This window comes from Empidonax traillii, unplaced genomic scaffold, assembly GCF_003031625.1.
Source record: "Empidonax traillii isolate 1590-97213 ecotype Southwest subspecies unplaced genomic scaffold, ASM303162v1 scaffold653:size358915, whole genome shotgun sequence".
Lineage (NCBI taxonomy): Eukaryota > Metazoa > Chordata > Aves > Passeriformes > Tyrannidae > Empidonax > Empidonax traillii.
The window spans coordinates 150,406-165,562 of NW_020955846.1; the positions used below are offsets into that span (position 1 = coordinate 150,406).

General features: G+C 42.5%; 1 protein-coding gene across 4 annotated transcripts in view; it reads left to right on the top strand.

Annotated features, from left to right (window-relative positions):
• RASGRP3 (RAS guanyl releasing protein 3) overlaps nt 1-8,442 on the top strand; it is a 59,629-nt gene extending 51,187 nt beyond the window's left edge. For 2 of the 4 annotated variants that reach the window (XM_027899283.1, XM_027899282.1), the window contains exons 14-18: nt 236-302; nt 3,780-3,816; nt 6,236-6,361; nt 6,811-7,175; nt 7,694-8,441. In XM_027899283.1, coding sequence (XP_027755084.1) covers nt 236-302; nt 3,780-3,816; nt 6,236-6,361; nt 6,811-7,175; nt 7,694-7,702 — 604 coding nt within the window. In that variant the 3' untranslated portion in view covers nt 7,703-8,441. Of the gene's footprint in view, nt 1-154; nt 303-3,779; nt 3,817-6,235; nt 6,362-6,810; nt 7,176-7,693 lie in introns of all 4 variants that reach the window. The other 2 variants (XM_027899285.1, XM_027899284.1) reach the window with 2 other exon arrangements.
• Nucleotides 8,443-15,157: the final 6,715 nt, after the last annotated feature.

The following is a 15,157-nucleotide window of genomic DNA, read 5'->3' on the forward strand; positions in this document are numbered from 1 at the left end:
AAAAAGGCTCTAAGGGTTTTTTCCTGCCAGGGCTGTTGCAGCTCTATCAAAGAATGTGTTTTGTGTGCTGCATACTTTCTGCAATGAGAAAACTCTGAAATGTTCAGTGCATTGAGCAGTGACAGATCTACTCTACCTTTTATTTCCCTAACAGAGATGGTCTTATAAGCAAAGAAGAAATGATGGCTTACTTTTTGAGAGCTAAATCACAGTTCCAGTGTAAAATGGGACCAGGGTTTATTCATAACTTTCAGGAAATGACTTATCTTAAACCAACTTTCTGTGAGCACTGTGCAGGATTTGTAAGTATGTTTTTAATAATAGTATATATTAAGAACAATTTTTACCCTTTAATGTAGATGTGGTGAAAATGGCTCCACACATTGCTGAAGTCCCTTGGCTAAATAATATCCCATGGCATTCAGAAGCACAAAATACTTGCCCATGTTGTAGCTGTGCTATCCAGTTTTGATTCAGTGGTTTCTGAATACTGGCATTTGTAAGAATTTCTGTTGTGGGATTGGGGAAATAAAATTACAGTAGCTAACGGATATCAGAGACTATATGAATGGCTTTACTTGGTTTATCTTATGTTCTTTAATTTGGCTTGATTTCCCTTGTAAACAAGCTCAAGGGAAAATGGATGTCTGGAACAGAGGATGTAGATGAGGCAAAAGCCACTCTTGCTCAGGAAATTGCACATGGCAACATAGCTATGTTCATAATTCTCCAAATGGCTGTAACAGCCCTAATTTTTTTCTCTATTGAATTAACAGATCTAATTGGTAAAGAAATTAAAAGTGCTTCCAACAGTTCTATACAATAAGCATTTTTAAAATTTGTTTGTTGTGGGTCTTTATAATTTGCTTTTCCTCTCAGCCATAACTTACCAGATGCCATTTATTAAAATGTTCTGTACGTCGCTGGGAAATGATTGGTTTTGTGGACATTTGTGTTGCTTGTAAACCTCCTGTGAGTATTCCACTTCAAACCAAGTATAGTAAAGAAAAATAAATCGCTATGATAAAAAAATCACTTTAATGGACACACTCACCTGAAATCAAATGTCCACATTTTTGTCAGCTAAATCAATAAGGGCAGAGAGCCATGTCCTCTGCTTACATGCGGCTCCCATAACAGGGTGTGAACTCAGACCTTGTCTCTGCTCTCCAGAACAGATCTGCCTCTACTATCAGTGGCAAAATCTCCTGCTTTATTCCATGGACTTTTCCACTAGGCAATATTCCTTCATGGTTGAAAGTAACAATAACAGCATTGATAAGTGCAAAAATGTGCCTCCTTTCAGACCAGCCCTGGTGTTCCTTCTCTTGTCCATGGTCTCATCTTCCACTCGCTTCTTTTGCAATGTGTCAGTCTTGTCCAGATGCTTGTGGTCTCTATTGCAACAGGTGCCACTGATCAAGGCTGTGGGCAAGAGGGAATTCCACATATTTCTGCTAGAGCTGCCAAAGCTTTGGAGGTGACATGGCCAGTGCTGATTCAGGAGTGTGGTGGTGGGCTCTGGAGCTGAGAGCTCCAGCAGACCAAAGGGGCAGGGGCTGTCACTGGCCAGAGCCCACAGTTGCAGGCTGCCTGCAGCCTTGGGGAGACGTCATTGCGTTCATGTTTGGAAGGCTTCCATAGCAAAGCAAGGTCCGAGGAGTGCCCTGTAACATCCTCTGCACCAGATATTTTCCTCCTGCATCAGTTTGCTAATTGGCCATTGTTAGATTTTTCACGTCTCCCTGAGTACATCCAGTGCAAGAATACAAATGGGTAAGGGGTTGAACAGGAAATGGAAATAAGGTCATTTTTCCTGTCAACTCACTGAAGTCACTGGCATTGTTCTGTGGATGAGTTGGACTGACAGGACAGGAACCGACTAGAAAATCTGCTGTGTATTTGTTGTGCATTCAGTGCTGCTCATCTGCAGGTGGAAACCTAATTTCAAACTGATGCACTGATTCACAGTCAAAATAATGTGCGCTGACCGTGCAGCAGGGTGAATTGACATGACAGTACAATGCACACAGCTATTAAAACGATACGAACTTTAAAGGTCAAGCTAAAACCTAATGCCATTAAGCAGAATAAAATTGATATGCCCGTGGCCAGTCTCAGTTCCGTCCCACAGCTTGAGTTGCACCACGTGGCAGGGTAGGTGACCGGCCATCCCCCTAAGCTTTATACTCTGAATTTGCACATATCCTCTTACCTTGGAGCTGGCTCAAGCCAGCTTTGCAGCGGAGCTGCGTTAGACAGATTCAAAACTTTAGATCACAGTTCATGACAGGACACTTCAGCTAAGCTTTCAGTGTGGTGTGTAACCACAAAAGTGATGCCAAATTTGAGTAGGAGGAAGGTAGGGAGCTAAGAAGGTGAGGAGAAAGGTCTTTGGTGGGAACAGATTAGAGCTTAAATGAAATAAATAACAATCCACACCTTTTACAGTGATTCTGTAAGAGACCTGGGAAAATAGGTCATTGCTGCTCTTTCAAGAAAGATTGGGGTGCTCCACTGTCACTGCCTGACCACAGCAACTGCATTCACAGTGTATTAGCAGGAAAAGAACAATTAGCAGGCCTTCAGTGGACCCTGCTTCCACTGTTTTCCTTTCTGTTCTTTTGTTTGCCATTCTTCCACCTTATCTAACCTGCTTTTGCATTTCTCAGGACTCCATTTTTCCTTGCAAATTCTTTTGTGCAGTGTATGGGATGTTTTTTTCCCCAGAATTTTTCCATTCTGTTTTTTTACCTCTTTCCTTTGTATTCTGAATGTTCTCCGGCTCTTCCTTTTGAACCTTTCTTTAATGACAATATTCAGGCCCTGCGCTCTTATAAATCTGGTGAGGAGCCACGTGCAGTTTCAGCTGCCAGGATGGGCTCACCCTCCTTGCTAATGTTTTGAATGAGTTCAGGAAAAACAAGCGCCACAGTCCCCAGGTTTTTCTCCTTTAATGCTAGAGTTAGGAAAATTGCCCCTTCCTTTCTCTGCCTCTCAGAGTGGAAATGCTTGTTTTTATAATGCCAAGGCTGTAGACAGAGCATTTCTGAGTGTATAGAAAACACTTTGCTAGGGAATTTTCTACTTCCAAGCAATCCTGCTCATGTTGCAGTGAAAGCTTCCCAAAAGTGAGACCACACACACTGAGCCTCAGAAGTTTAGCATTTGATTGTTAGGTACATCAATACAGCTTCTGAGGGGAGACAAAGATGGAATTTAGTGGCTTTTCAGCCTGTTTCATTCTTCAACTGTTTTGTTTTGGGGTTTTTTATGGGAAAAGTCAGGTGGACAAATCAGATTGTTATGGCTAGGTGTGCTGGGAACCAGTATGGGAATCAAGAGCCTAATTTTTATCCCCAGTGGCATTTTTGTCCGCTGTGTTTGAACGCTATGGGTCATTTATGTATCTAGAGAATAGATGTATGCTGGCAATTGTCCTGCATATAACATTAAGTGAGCCTAGAAGCAGAATGTGCTCTGCTGGATTCTCTAAGCCTGATATGATGGCAATTTTTCATCCATTCCAGGAAGCAAATGTCGTCTGTGTCTCTCCTCCCCTAGGTAGTCCCATTACAACTAGTAAGTAGCAGAAGTAAGGGAGAAGCCACACAAGTCTTATCACAATTAGAGGGGGAGGTCTGCCTAACAGGAAGGGTGTTAAGAGCAGTTGTATCCTGTTTGTGCTTTTGTAGCCATTGGTACTTCCTCATTGTGACCTTGTTTTCCTTCCAGCTTTCTTTTCTGATTCCTTGACGTTCTTTTGTCTTCCTTTGCAGCTCTGGGGTATAATCAAACAAGGCTACAAATGCAAAGGTAAATAAATATTACATGGATTTTTTTTTTCAAGTGGGTTTTAGCACAAGTCATTCAACCATACCTTTAACTAAAATACTGTATGTTCAACCAAATCTTGTATCTATACTTGGTATTGTCCATGAACAGTGACTGCTGGTACACTATGAAGTCTTACTGCATTAGAGAAAATAGCACTGAGTAGGAACACACAAGTTCTGTGAACTAAAAATCCAAAGCAGCCTCTGACTCCATGAGGTGTCACGTTCTACCAATAAAGACCTTGCATTTTGGAAAACTGAGTGTTCTCTTCCTAACCCCGAGACATCCTGAAATATATCCCCTGAGATTCAGGTCAGGAAAAAGTCTGCTGGCAACACTGTTTGTCGTGTACATCCACGTGCCTGTAATGAAGTCTAACTAGCCTTGCAACAGTGGTTGAGCTAGAAACAGAGAAATACTTAATTCCTAGGCTGCCCAGCAGATCTCAACACAGGATTTTTTTCAGACATGCAACTTTAAAAAAAAAATCCTAGAGCTCTTACATCCCTCTCCCTTGCCCTCATAAAATGTTTTATTTCTTATTCAGTACTCACAGCACATTGAGCAGGTCAGACCAAAAAGGACATTGTAGTGGTCCTCATTAGCTTTAAAATCCTGGAACCATTTATTTCTCATACAGCCCAGCTCTGTCTGAAGGGCACTGTTGTAGCTGCATCTCAATTACTCACAGGGGAACATTCACACTGGGGCTTCATAGTTGTATTTGTATGTATTCTTTTCGCTTAGTCCTCCTTCAAGAAGGATTAAGAATTCTCAGTACTGTTTTTTAAGATACACCATGTTCCTGTCTCTCCCTCCATCCATGAAACTCTCTTCCAGAGAGAGGAGAAGGAGAAATGTCACTGATTAAATCAGCATAAGTAATTCAGCTGTTCCTGATCACTGTCATCTGAGCAGCTTCAAAAGGGCTGGTTGCAATCTGTAGTTTTACTAGTAGGATGAGGGAGGGAAGATAAGGTTTTGTCACAGCAACCTGTAAACTCAGCCTGAGGTCTGAAAGCTGAGCTCGTCCTGCATCACTGCCTGTAACAGTGGCCCAGTGGAGAGTGAGAAAAAGTGGTTCTGTACAGTCAAAATTGGAGGCAATGGAGCATGAAAGTAAGAGAGCCGAGCTGCTCACTCAGATCTTAAAGTGGTCAAATGTAAGGGGTGCCTGCCCTTTTTTGCAGCAGCTGCCAGCTGCAGCACTGAGTGTGGCACCCATTAGGGACAATTTTATCCTCTGTTTGAACCTCTGACACTGCTCTGACACAGTAGGGAGAGGCGGTGCATCTGTTCAGGTCTGCTGCTTACCCCAGCACTGTGGGTAATGAAATAAAGCTTAGACTGTGTGGTCTGCAAGTGACAGAAGGTGTCCTCCACATCAAGAAAGATTTTTATTGTATCGGGCTGGGGGGGGAGGGGGCAAAGGGACTGTTACCTTTAGGACAGAGAAAACCACAACTGGACAGGTACTGCTGTATTAGTCATATGAACAAGGTGATGGCAGAAACCGGAACTCTCACCCATCATGCTAGAGCTGAGCAAAATGGTTCTTATAGCAGAGTTATAAGCACAGCACTTTGGCAATAGCTCACCTAGAACAAAACTGGCCTATGGAGGAGCAACAGAGAAACATGGAAGATGGAAATTTTCAAACAACAGCAAGGGACACAAAGCAGAGAGAGCCTGTCTTTGGGGCACATCCTCCACCCTTTGGTCCTTTCTTGCAGATGAGATCCATACTGCAGTCAGACTTCAGATAAATGTACCTAGTGATGAGTGTATCTCTAGTGATGCAAATCCCAGCAGAGGCAAGGTGTGTAGGCACTCAGCCAGTTTAATCCAGGTGGATGATACATATCCACAGAGCTTATTCTGTACTAATGTTGCTTACTGAGCTACTAGTTTTAACCTACAGTGGTCTACACTGACCTCTAGGTGTCCTTCCAGAGGTGAGGGGTATGGGCACTCGAGTGTCTTCTGATCAAACGTTTATTATGATGGGCCTGCTGGATCAAATAAAAAACAACCAAACAAATAAACCCCTCCTTTTTTGGAGACTCATGCAGTAGAGCAGAAGTTTTATGCATGGCATACAAATGATCATACCAGTAATTCCACATCTCTTCCTTGAGACTAATTTCTGATTAAAATGTCATCCCCCCCTTTTCCCTTCTGCTGCCATTTTTCTATTAATGGCTGTCATGAAAATTATACTTTTTTTTTGTAATGCCCTTCACACCAAAGGATCTATTTCTGTAACTCCCTTCACACCTTCTGTCGAACTATTTGTTCCTTCAAAATACCTTCTGCTATCTGTCTGCTAATAGCCCTAAGGGATTACCAGATAGTTATGGCTTTCCATTTGGTGACTTGACAATTTCTTTGTTTACAGATTGTGGTGCCAACTGTCATAAGCAATGCAGAGACCTGCTTGTGCTGGCATGCAGGAAATTTTCCAGAGGAACCTCAGTAGGCAGCAACCACGGCTCTCTGCCTAGCAGTCCCTCTCTGCCTCCAGGTGAGAGCAATTTTGCTACCATTTTTGGAATCCCCTCTAATGGCCAGTGTCCTTGCTGCCATTTTTAATTTTTTCTTTATATCAACACAGAGAGTAGCACATGTACTTTCCACTACTATGGTTGGTATGTAATGCTCAGATTACAGCATCCCTATCCTCCACACTGACACCCCTATCCCAGCTGAAAAGAAATTGTACTTCCCATTATTTATCACTTAGGAGCAAGGAGACATAGGGCACAATTCTAGTGTTGCCTTACCCCAAGCATACAGACAGTGAGAGAAGAAAGTGTGTTCACACAAGGCCAGAAACAGTTTCCAAGCAGTATATTGCTAATTACACCACTGCTTCCCATAAGGAGTTACCTCCCTGCCCCAGGCCTGAGCTATCTTTTTGTAAAGATCTTGAAGCAGAATATTTCAAATAAACAATTCCACCCTCTCTTTCAGTCCAAGATGAAGTATTTGAATTCCCCAGTGTTGCTGCAGAACACCAGGACCTTGATGGCAGAGCTATAACTCTAGTCACCGGCTCTGCGCGAAAAATCTCAGTGCGGCTGCAGAGGGTGACCACCAGCCAAGCAACACAGACAGAACCACTCTGGCATGAGCCAGGCTGGAATGATTCAGGTTCCCATACTTTCCCCAAAATGAAGTCCAAATTCCATGGAAAAGCTGGGAAGAGCAAAGGCTTTGCGAAGTGGGAGAATGAAAAGCCCAGTACACAGGCTGATGTAGAGCTAGAAGCCGAGGCCCCACAACATACACAGGATCACAACGGAATAGAAACCCTCCCAGAAAGACAAGAATCTGAGGTGAGTTCCAGAAGAAGCCAAGACAGTTTAAAATCTGCTAAGGTATGAAGTCTCATAAGATTATTTTATGGATTTCAAGATGCTTTTTCGTTCAAATTTGTCATTGCTTTTTGCATAAGAGTTACTGTCAGAAGAACGCCAAATCATCCATAGCTACCTGTTTTCTTCACTGCAGTGCACATTTACTGTAACACTGTAACTGGGAGTTTGGTTTTTGGTGTTGGTATGTGCTTTTTAGGAGTTGGGTACTTTTCATTTTGAAAAATCATTAAAATAGCCTGGTGGATATGTGGCCAAATTCTGTACTGTTGTACTCTTGCAATGCACAGTACTGGGGTTCATGATAGATTCACAACAATTAGCGTTCTGATAAATATAAGGGGTCCATGACAGGTGTGACAGCAGTATATTGGTCTGATCGCTGTTGTTGTCACCTATAAATTTTACAATTCCAAAGCCTCATGTTTTTATCGACCTCCTCCGCCAGCATGTAAATGCCTATTTTCTTTTGCTTACAGGATAGCTGATTGCTCACCCTGAGGCACAGAAAACTGAAGACGACAACTGTGACACAGCAAGCATTGATGGACTGTCACAGACCACATGTGGCCATGAGAAGTGTTCCTATACCTCGTACTTTTAAATCCAACCACTGCCTGTTTTCTTAGCTGAAAGGTGTTATAAAGCACTATTTATTTTCTCACGAGTAAACCATTTGGATGAACGTTGCACAGACACAGCAGAATGGTTCTCTGCGCTCAGTGTTTTCTTTTGTATGACTTCTGTGGAAACTTCCTCTACACGCCAGTGAGGATATATTTGGCCCCCTTTAAGTGTACTGCATCATTTCGGTATGTCTGCCAGCAACAACAATGGTAAGGACAGAAGCCAAGCATCTAAGTTTGTTCAATAACACTCCTTTCCAGAGCCTTGCAATGATAATTTAAGGAAAGAAGTAGGTGTGTATGCTGATTAAATCTCAAACAAAAACCTTTCACAAAGTCCTCTGTACTGAAATTCTTTGCACACCTGGGGTTTTGAAAGTTGGCCCTGTTTACAGGGCCCTGCTACAGTGAATGCATTTGTGTTCAGCACAGTGATACCAGTTGCCAGACTGGGGATTCTTCAAATAGGCAGCATGTGGCTGAGACTGAAGGAACTCCAAGACACTATGTGTTTGTCTGGTTACATTGCAACTGAGAGGGGTCATCTTTGCCAGCACTGATTATGGTAACACGAGCATGCAATAAACACTTTAGTTTTAAGTGTGTGTGTGTATATGTGTATGTGATATTTTTCTCTGGTTAGCAACCTGTACATGTTAAGGCTAAATGTACTGAAGAGCAATCTCCAAATTAGCAGTTTGCTAATGTAGGATCTAGCACCTGAATCTGTAGTGGTCCAGGAAGCAGGTTTGAAGCTGCATTTTGCAGAAGCATTAAGTTATTGAAGGAGCACAGCGATCATCTGGAAAAGGGGAGAAAACCAAAATAAAACAGCACAAAGATCAACCCTGAACGATACGATCCATACTGGCACACTTGCGTTAGTCTTCTCACCCTATCTTCCCACAAAAACAGGGCAGGGGGCCGGGGAGCACACACTCTGACTAAAGCCACTCAGTTATAAAATGTCTTACAAAATCGAAGTTATTACACCCTTCATCGAGTTATAAGCTTTCAAAACAAGAGAGTAATTTCATAGACTTCCCTAATGAAATCTGACAGCTGCGCTCCTCTGTGGTAATTTGACTAAACTGCACTGGGACTACATGATGCCTGCTCAGGTTTGCATCTTGAATCCTGCAGGTTTCCAGCACAACCAGTAACAATGGTAGATTTGTAGGGAGAAAAAAAAAAAAAAAAAAAGGTAAGAAAATAACATGCTTTGATTGTTTTAAACTCAAGAGAAATAAGCACTGCAGGAGCACTGATTTCCAAAGTAGGATGAAGGCCAGAAGTATGCTTCACTCTTACTAGTGTGGATGAAGAACAAGTTATCAGCAAAAATATGGTCTTTATTTCCTGCCATGGGTCAGGTGACAGGTCACAACCGGCTGACCGCACAGCTACCGTTACAGCGCACGGCTTGCACACAATGAAAATGATGTGGTAGAGAATTTGAATAGAGAAATTTGGTTATGATCCAGGCTGTTGATGGATCTGCTGAGATAAGCCTCCTAATGCTTTATAAATGAAATGTTCATGGGCAACTTCATTCTTAACGTCACGTAGCTTTGAGCAGTGTTTAGTCTGTAGACCTCAGCCCATTTCTTGCAGGTTTTTGAAAGTCAGTTGTAGCTCTTGACTTATTGATTTAATCAATAAATCTCTTGCAAGCCTGGTAGCTTCAGACAGTTAGGCACTTCCCTCAGCAGCAGTTGCAGACCAAGCAGAGACTGCAGGCTCACACAGTTGATCCTTCTAAAGCAAAATATGGAAGCTTCCAAGGAGAATCACAGAATCACTGAGGTTGGAAAAGACCTCTACAATCATCGAATCCAACCTTTGACCAATCACCACCCTACAAATTAGACTATAGCACTAAGTGCCATGTCCAGTCCTTTCTTCAACACCTCCAGGGATGGTGACTCCATCAATTCCAGTGCTTAACAACCCTGTCCATTAAGAAATTCTTCCTGAATTTCAAGCACCTGCTCCTGCTGGAAACCCTTTGCTTCAGGCATTTAAAGAAGGGGAAACAGAGTGTGTCACTGACAGTAAGTGTTCATGGCCATTGGAAAACAAGACAGACATAAGGTAGAAATACAGATTTTTGTTCACACATATCACCCGTGCTGCCCAAAAAGTAACAGATATATAGACAACCCATAGACAGTGTAATAACCTATTAAAAAAGCATTCACGGGCTGTTTGCAGCAGAATGCTGATCCCCTAGTTCCACAGCAAGCACCTGAGTAGGGAGAGCTGACAGGCCATGAGCAAACATTTTAAGAAGCTGGTATTAGATGAGCTTTCTCACCTGTGAGGAGGTCTGAATACACGAAATTTAAAAAATCTTTTTCTCTTCTTATTTCAACTTGACATCTTTTTCTAAACATGGTGAAGATTTTTCTTCACAAAAACAAGTATAGGTCCCCAGTCAAGGCAAAGGAACAAAGAGTTTCTTGTTCAACGCCTTCGATTTAACAAAATGCAGAAAGCATCTGCCATCAGAGTTCCTGCCTGAGCTGGTCTTGGTGAAATCCTGTGTGATAGAAGTAGAGCAATTCCAGAAGTTTGTCCAGGAGAAAGTGCATCATAATGACAAGAGTTCTGGATTAATGAAGTAGCTAAAGGAAAATACAGTCCCAAATTATGCTGGATACTACCACCCCACCCATTCTCTCCTGTCTCAGGATCTTCAAAGAAACATGAGAGGCAACAGAGGGGTTGTTTAAAAATGAAACAAATAAACACCAAACAACACCACAGAGTGGAAGGAGGGAAGACTATGTCAAACTTTATTTACAGGTTGATCTGCAAATGCCAAAGAATACAAACAGAAAGAGTAGGTGAAAATTCAAGTGCTTGGATAGGCTCTGTAAGAGATTATTTGGCTGTTTGACCCAAATACACTAGGACTTTCTGTGCTTATGTAAAACCTCTGCAAAACCTCATGTTGCACACAAGGGAGTTTCAGCTCTGCTTCCAACTTTTTATAGAGTAGCCCTGAGTGCTTCTCAAAGAGTCACAGGGACACCTGGCTCCCTCTTAGTGAAATGCAAAGTCAGGTTTAAACTGCAGCTCTCTCCTCTGTTCTGGATCTCCACAAAGTCCTACTCTTCTCTGCCCCCTGCCGTCCCCACGCCCCTCTCAGTCTTACGCAGCTTTTAGGCTTTAAAAGAATGAACCCAACTTTACAAAGAAACATCTTCCTAGAGAGAAGCTGTCTCCTCAGAGGCACCTTCCTCAGGCAGTTGAAGTCTTGGGCAGGAGGGGAAGAAGCAGCTTGTTGACCAGAACTAGTCTGAAACACAGATTTTCCCCAGCTGGGAAAGGTGAGCCATTTTCCTTTCAGTACAGAAGATAAGCTGAGCTGCACAGCAAGTGTAATTGCCTAAAATTTTACATTTTTCCAAAAGTAAACAGCCTTTCACCTCTGTGGACTGTTGTTCAGAGACTCCTCTGTGGAAGCCAAAGTGAAAGCATGCCCTATGCAACCCCCAAGGTCTGCTTCATGGGAAGCCTGAAAGCCTTCGGCTGAGACAGCCCGAGCAGCCACAGGAGAGTCCTTGCAGCCTTGGACACTAGTTCCAGAAGCTTTAGGCATCTGTATGGGAAATAGCTGCATGTGAAGGATCCTGGACAAAAAAACAAACCATCAAAAACCCCCAACAAGATAAACAAAAAACCTGAACAAATAGCAAGACAGATTGGGAGTAAATGCAGGAAAAAGCGCACTAAGAGACCTCTCCCTGTCTATGTGACACTAAGAATCTAAGGGGATCCTGATGGAGATGAAGCAGAGGGGGAAGGAAGGAAGGAAGAAAGGAGATCTGAATGCAAATTTGGAGGAGACAAACAAGGGTTTGTTGTTTCACGATCGTTACAGCAAAAAAAAAAAAAAATCTAATCAACGTTTGCTTCATTCAGCATCAGCCTGCTAACTGATGGGCCTCCACACAACACTAAAAATAGCTCCAAGTACTTCTCCAGAGAGTCTTGACAAAAGAGCTGGCCCAGACAAGGTCACTGCAGAAATGGATGCAATTTTGGGAAAAGTTTGAGTTATCAGCACTGATCTGAACTGGATTTTCAAAATAAGCATTGAAGCCAACAGGCTAAATTCATTGGAAAAATCTGTGTGCTGAACTTTGTCAGCAGCTGTAAACAGCACTTTAATCTGGTCCTAGGAGACAGAAAAGCCATCAGCAAAAGGCTACCGCTGGGGCAGTATGAAATTTAGCCAAAAAGTCTGCTTTTTCCATGAGTTGAGCTAATGCCGGAAAGTTTAAAGAGTGCTTATCACCTTCATCTCTGCTTCATGTGTGAAAAAGAGTTATGACCTTCCACCTGCCCACAGCACAGGCAGACTCCCTCTTTCTTTGGTTTTACAATAGTGTTTTCCTACTTTTTGTACTTGTTTTTCTCTCCTCTGTTGTGGGAATGACCCACGTGGACAAGAGGGGAAATTACTGGACAATAAAGGGGAAACAGTGACACTGACAGCACTCAGAGCTGTAAAAAGCACAAAGTAAACACAAAGGAAAAATATTTTTTCCCTTCTAGCCTTGTTTGTGAAGCCATTAGAGGTGTGACATTTTCGGCCAAAGAGGGGAGAAGGCAATGTTTACAGCTGGTAATAGCATTTGCCTTTTCAGTTTGTGTCCCTTTGAAAAGGCATAACCTGAAACAAGCAAGCACATGAGTATTTTTGAGCCTACACAGGGGAAACACCTCGGTGTACTACCCTCCAGTCACAACACTGGTATGACTCTAACCTAAGGGCATGCTAGGAGGCTAATAAAACAAGTTTGGAGTTTAGCATAAGCCAGCTTGTTTCGGACTGCTAAATTAAGCTTTAAATATATAGATACTTCTGTAGCATTCCTGTTGTCCAGAGAATCCGGAAGTTCGGAGAGGAAGCAGAATCACAAGCCTGACAGTCTTTAGCAGCAACACCTGGACTCTCTACTGCAACCCTAAATATGGCAGAACTAAGAATAAATGATGTGCAATGAGCAGGTATTTGAGAGCGTTTGTTTGCTGATCTTTGTTAACCTAACGGGGAGATGAATTAACTTCTAGTAACCTAAGAACCGACATGAGCCTTTTGGACACACAAAAGAGTCATCAGATCTTAGTGAGAATCCTCTTACTCCCCACTCCAGTCTTCCCGCTTCAGCAGTTTAATTTGCATTTCCTAGGTGCATAACCTCTTGCAGGGATTACTCTTATGCCACGGGACTTTTCAAGCTCCAACCACTTCTCATAATTATCTACTGATATTGTTCTTGCTTCCCTTCTTTCCAGTCCTAACTTAGATAACTTGGCTGATAAGCCTTTAGGTTCTCATTAAGCCAAAGGCTGGTTGAGGCACTTGCCACTTTCATCAGTTCAGATGCAAACAGTTTAACGGAGACAGAAAGTCAAAGTGTTAAGGCAGGTAAACCCACATGCTCTGGCTGTGAAATCTAAGCAGTATCTTGAGGAGCCTCTCTGGAGCCATCAGCCACCATGGTACATGGCCATGGAGCTGCACACTTCAGGGAAGTAGAGGAATCTCATCAAGCTACAGATTACCAGCCAACTAAAGATAAAACTACTCAGGGAACAGGTACAAGCCAAAAGGTTTTCGGGGGTGAGTGATGTATGGTGCAAGCTCAATCTGATCCAATTCCCCTTGCTGAGGTACTGCTGCGCACACAGTAAGGAATAAATTCTTATCCATTCCTTAGACCTGCAAGGAAAAATCAACTGTGACCACAGTGAATATGGATCATGGTATTTTAGGTTACATACTGGTACGCTGATGTGAGAAGCAAATGTATCCCCTGCTCCCAACAGTTATGTCACTGCACAGTGACAACAGTTGAAAGAGGGTGATACTAATAGAGGGAATGTAAGGGCAGTGCAAGTGAAGCCTTTAGGAAACAAAAACTGCTAAACAAGAATGGCAGATGGAACAAACAGAACAAGATGCCTACAGCTTGTGGAAGAAGAGTGGCAAGAACAGGAAAGCTAAAAGGATGAACACTGTTCCCCCTGTATTGCTTCCTTATTGCTTGTTTACTTAAATGCCTTCTTTATCTGCTGGAGTTCTGCTTTTGATCATGATGCACAATGAAATTAAGCTTGTATATCCAATCCACCACAGTCTAATAATCTCTACAACCCATCTCTCCTCTCCCAGCTTCTATTTAAGAGATTCCTTCCAGTGCAGCAGGAATCATGTTTGGAAAACAATAAATATCGGAGTATCATACAGACAATAACAAAGCAGCGACTGTTTTCTTTCATTAATCAAAGCTGCTCTCTCCACATATACAAAGCTTGTTTTCTCTGGGGAACAAAGAAGTCACAGCACACCAGGAGGAAACAATAGAGTAAGGAAAAACAACAACAGCTGGCAGAAGCAAAGTGTTTTCTTTCCTGTTGGAAAAGTAAAGCCTCCTGTTTTGCCGCCTTCTGATTTTTTTTTTTTTTTTTAACTTTCCCCCTCAAAAAGCAATAAAGGGAGATTCGGCTTACCCTAAATCATGGAAGAGGGAGGAGAAGCAACATATTTTGTGAGAAAAAAAGGCTATCCAGAATGAGGAAGGGGAAGCTCTATGCTCCCAGGCAATAATCATGTCACAGTGTGCAAAGGTGAGACTGTCCACTGCAGCAACAGCCCCAGCCTTGCAGAGGAACTGGCAGCTCTGGCACAGAAAATCTCTGAAGGTGCTGATGCAACTCTACTAGAAGCTCTCTGAAGAGCCTCCAGGGTTCCCTCTTGCTAGGAACAAGCTTACAGTACTCTAATGCACTGTCAGAAAACACCAGCCTATTTGCAGTCAGAAGTGTGAAGAAAAGCAGAAGCTGTCACCTTGAAGATTTATCATTCCCAGCAAAAGGCTCTTCAACTCTGTTAGTCTTTTTGCATTTACCAGTCTAGGACTGACCCAGCTGTAGGAGTCTTAATTGTTAAAAAACACTAATTATTTTTGCATTAATTCAGCTAGTCACCGGCTAATCCTCATACGATATTACTCTCCCACAAGGAAGATACCTTCTTTGAGCACACTGCTGTAAGAAACCATCAATACTTTTGTGAAGCAGCAACATTCAGTTTTAGATGCTCTTAATTTGAACACTATTACAGAGATAAATCTAGATCAGTGATCCTCAAAGACCTGGATTCAACATAAAAAGCTTTTCCCTCGTCAGGCTTGTTAAATTTGTTAGAAACGCTAAAGGAGAAGAGCCATTAAGTCAGATTCCCAAGTGCCATTCACAGGGACCTTTGCCTCCAACCCGTGAATCACTAGCAGCATCTAG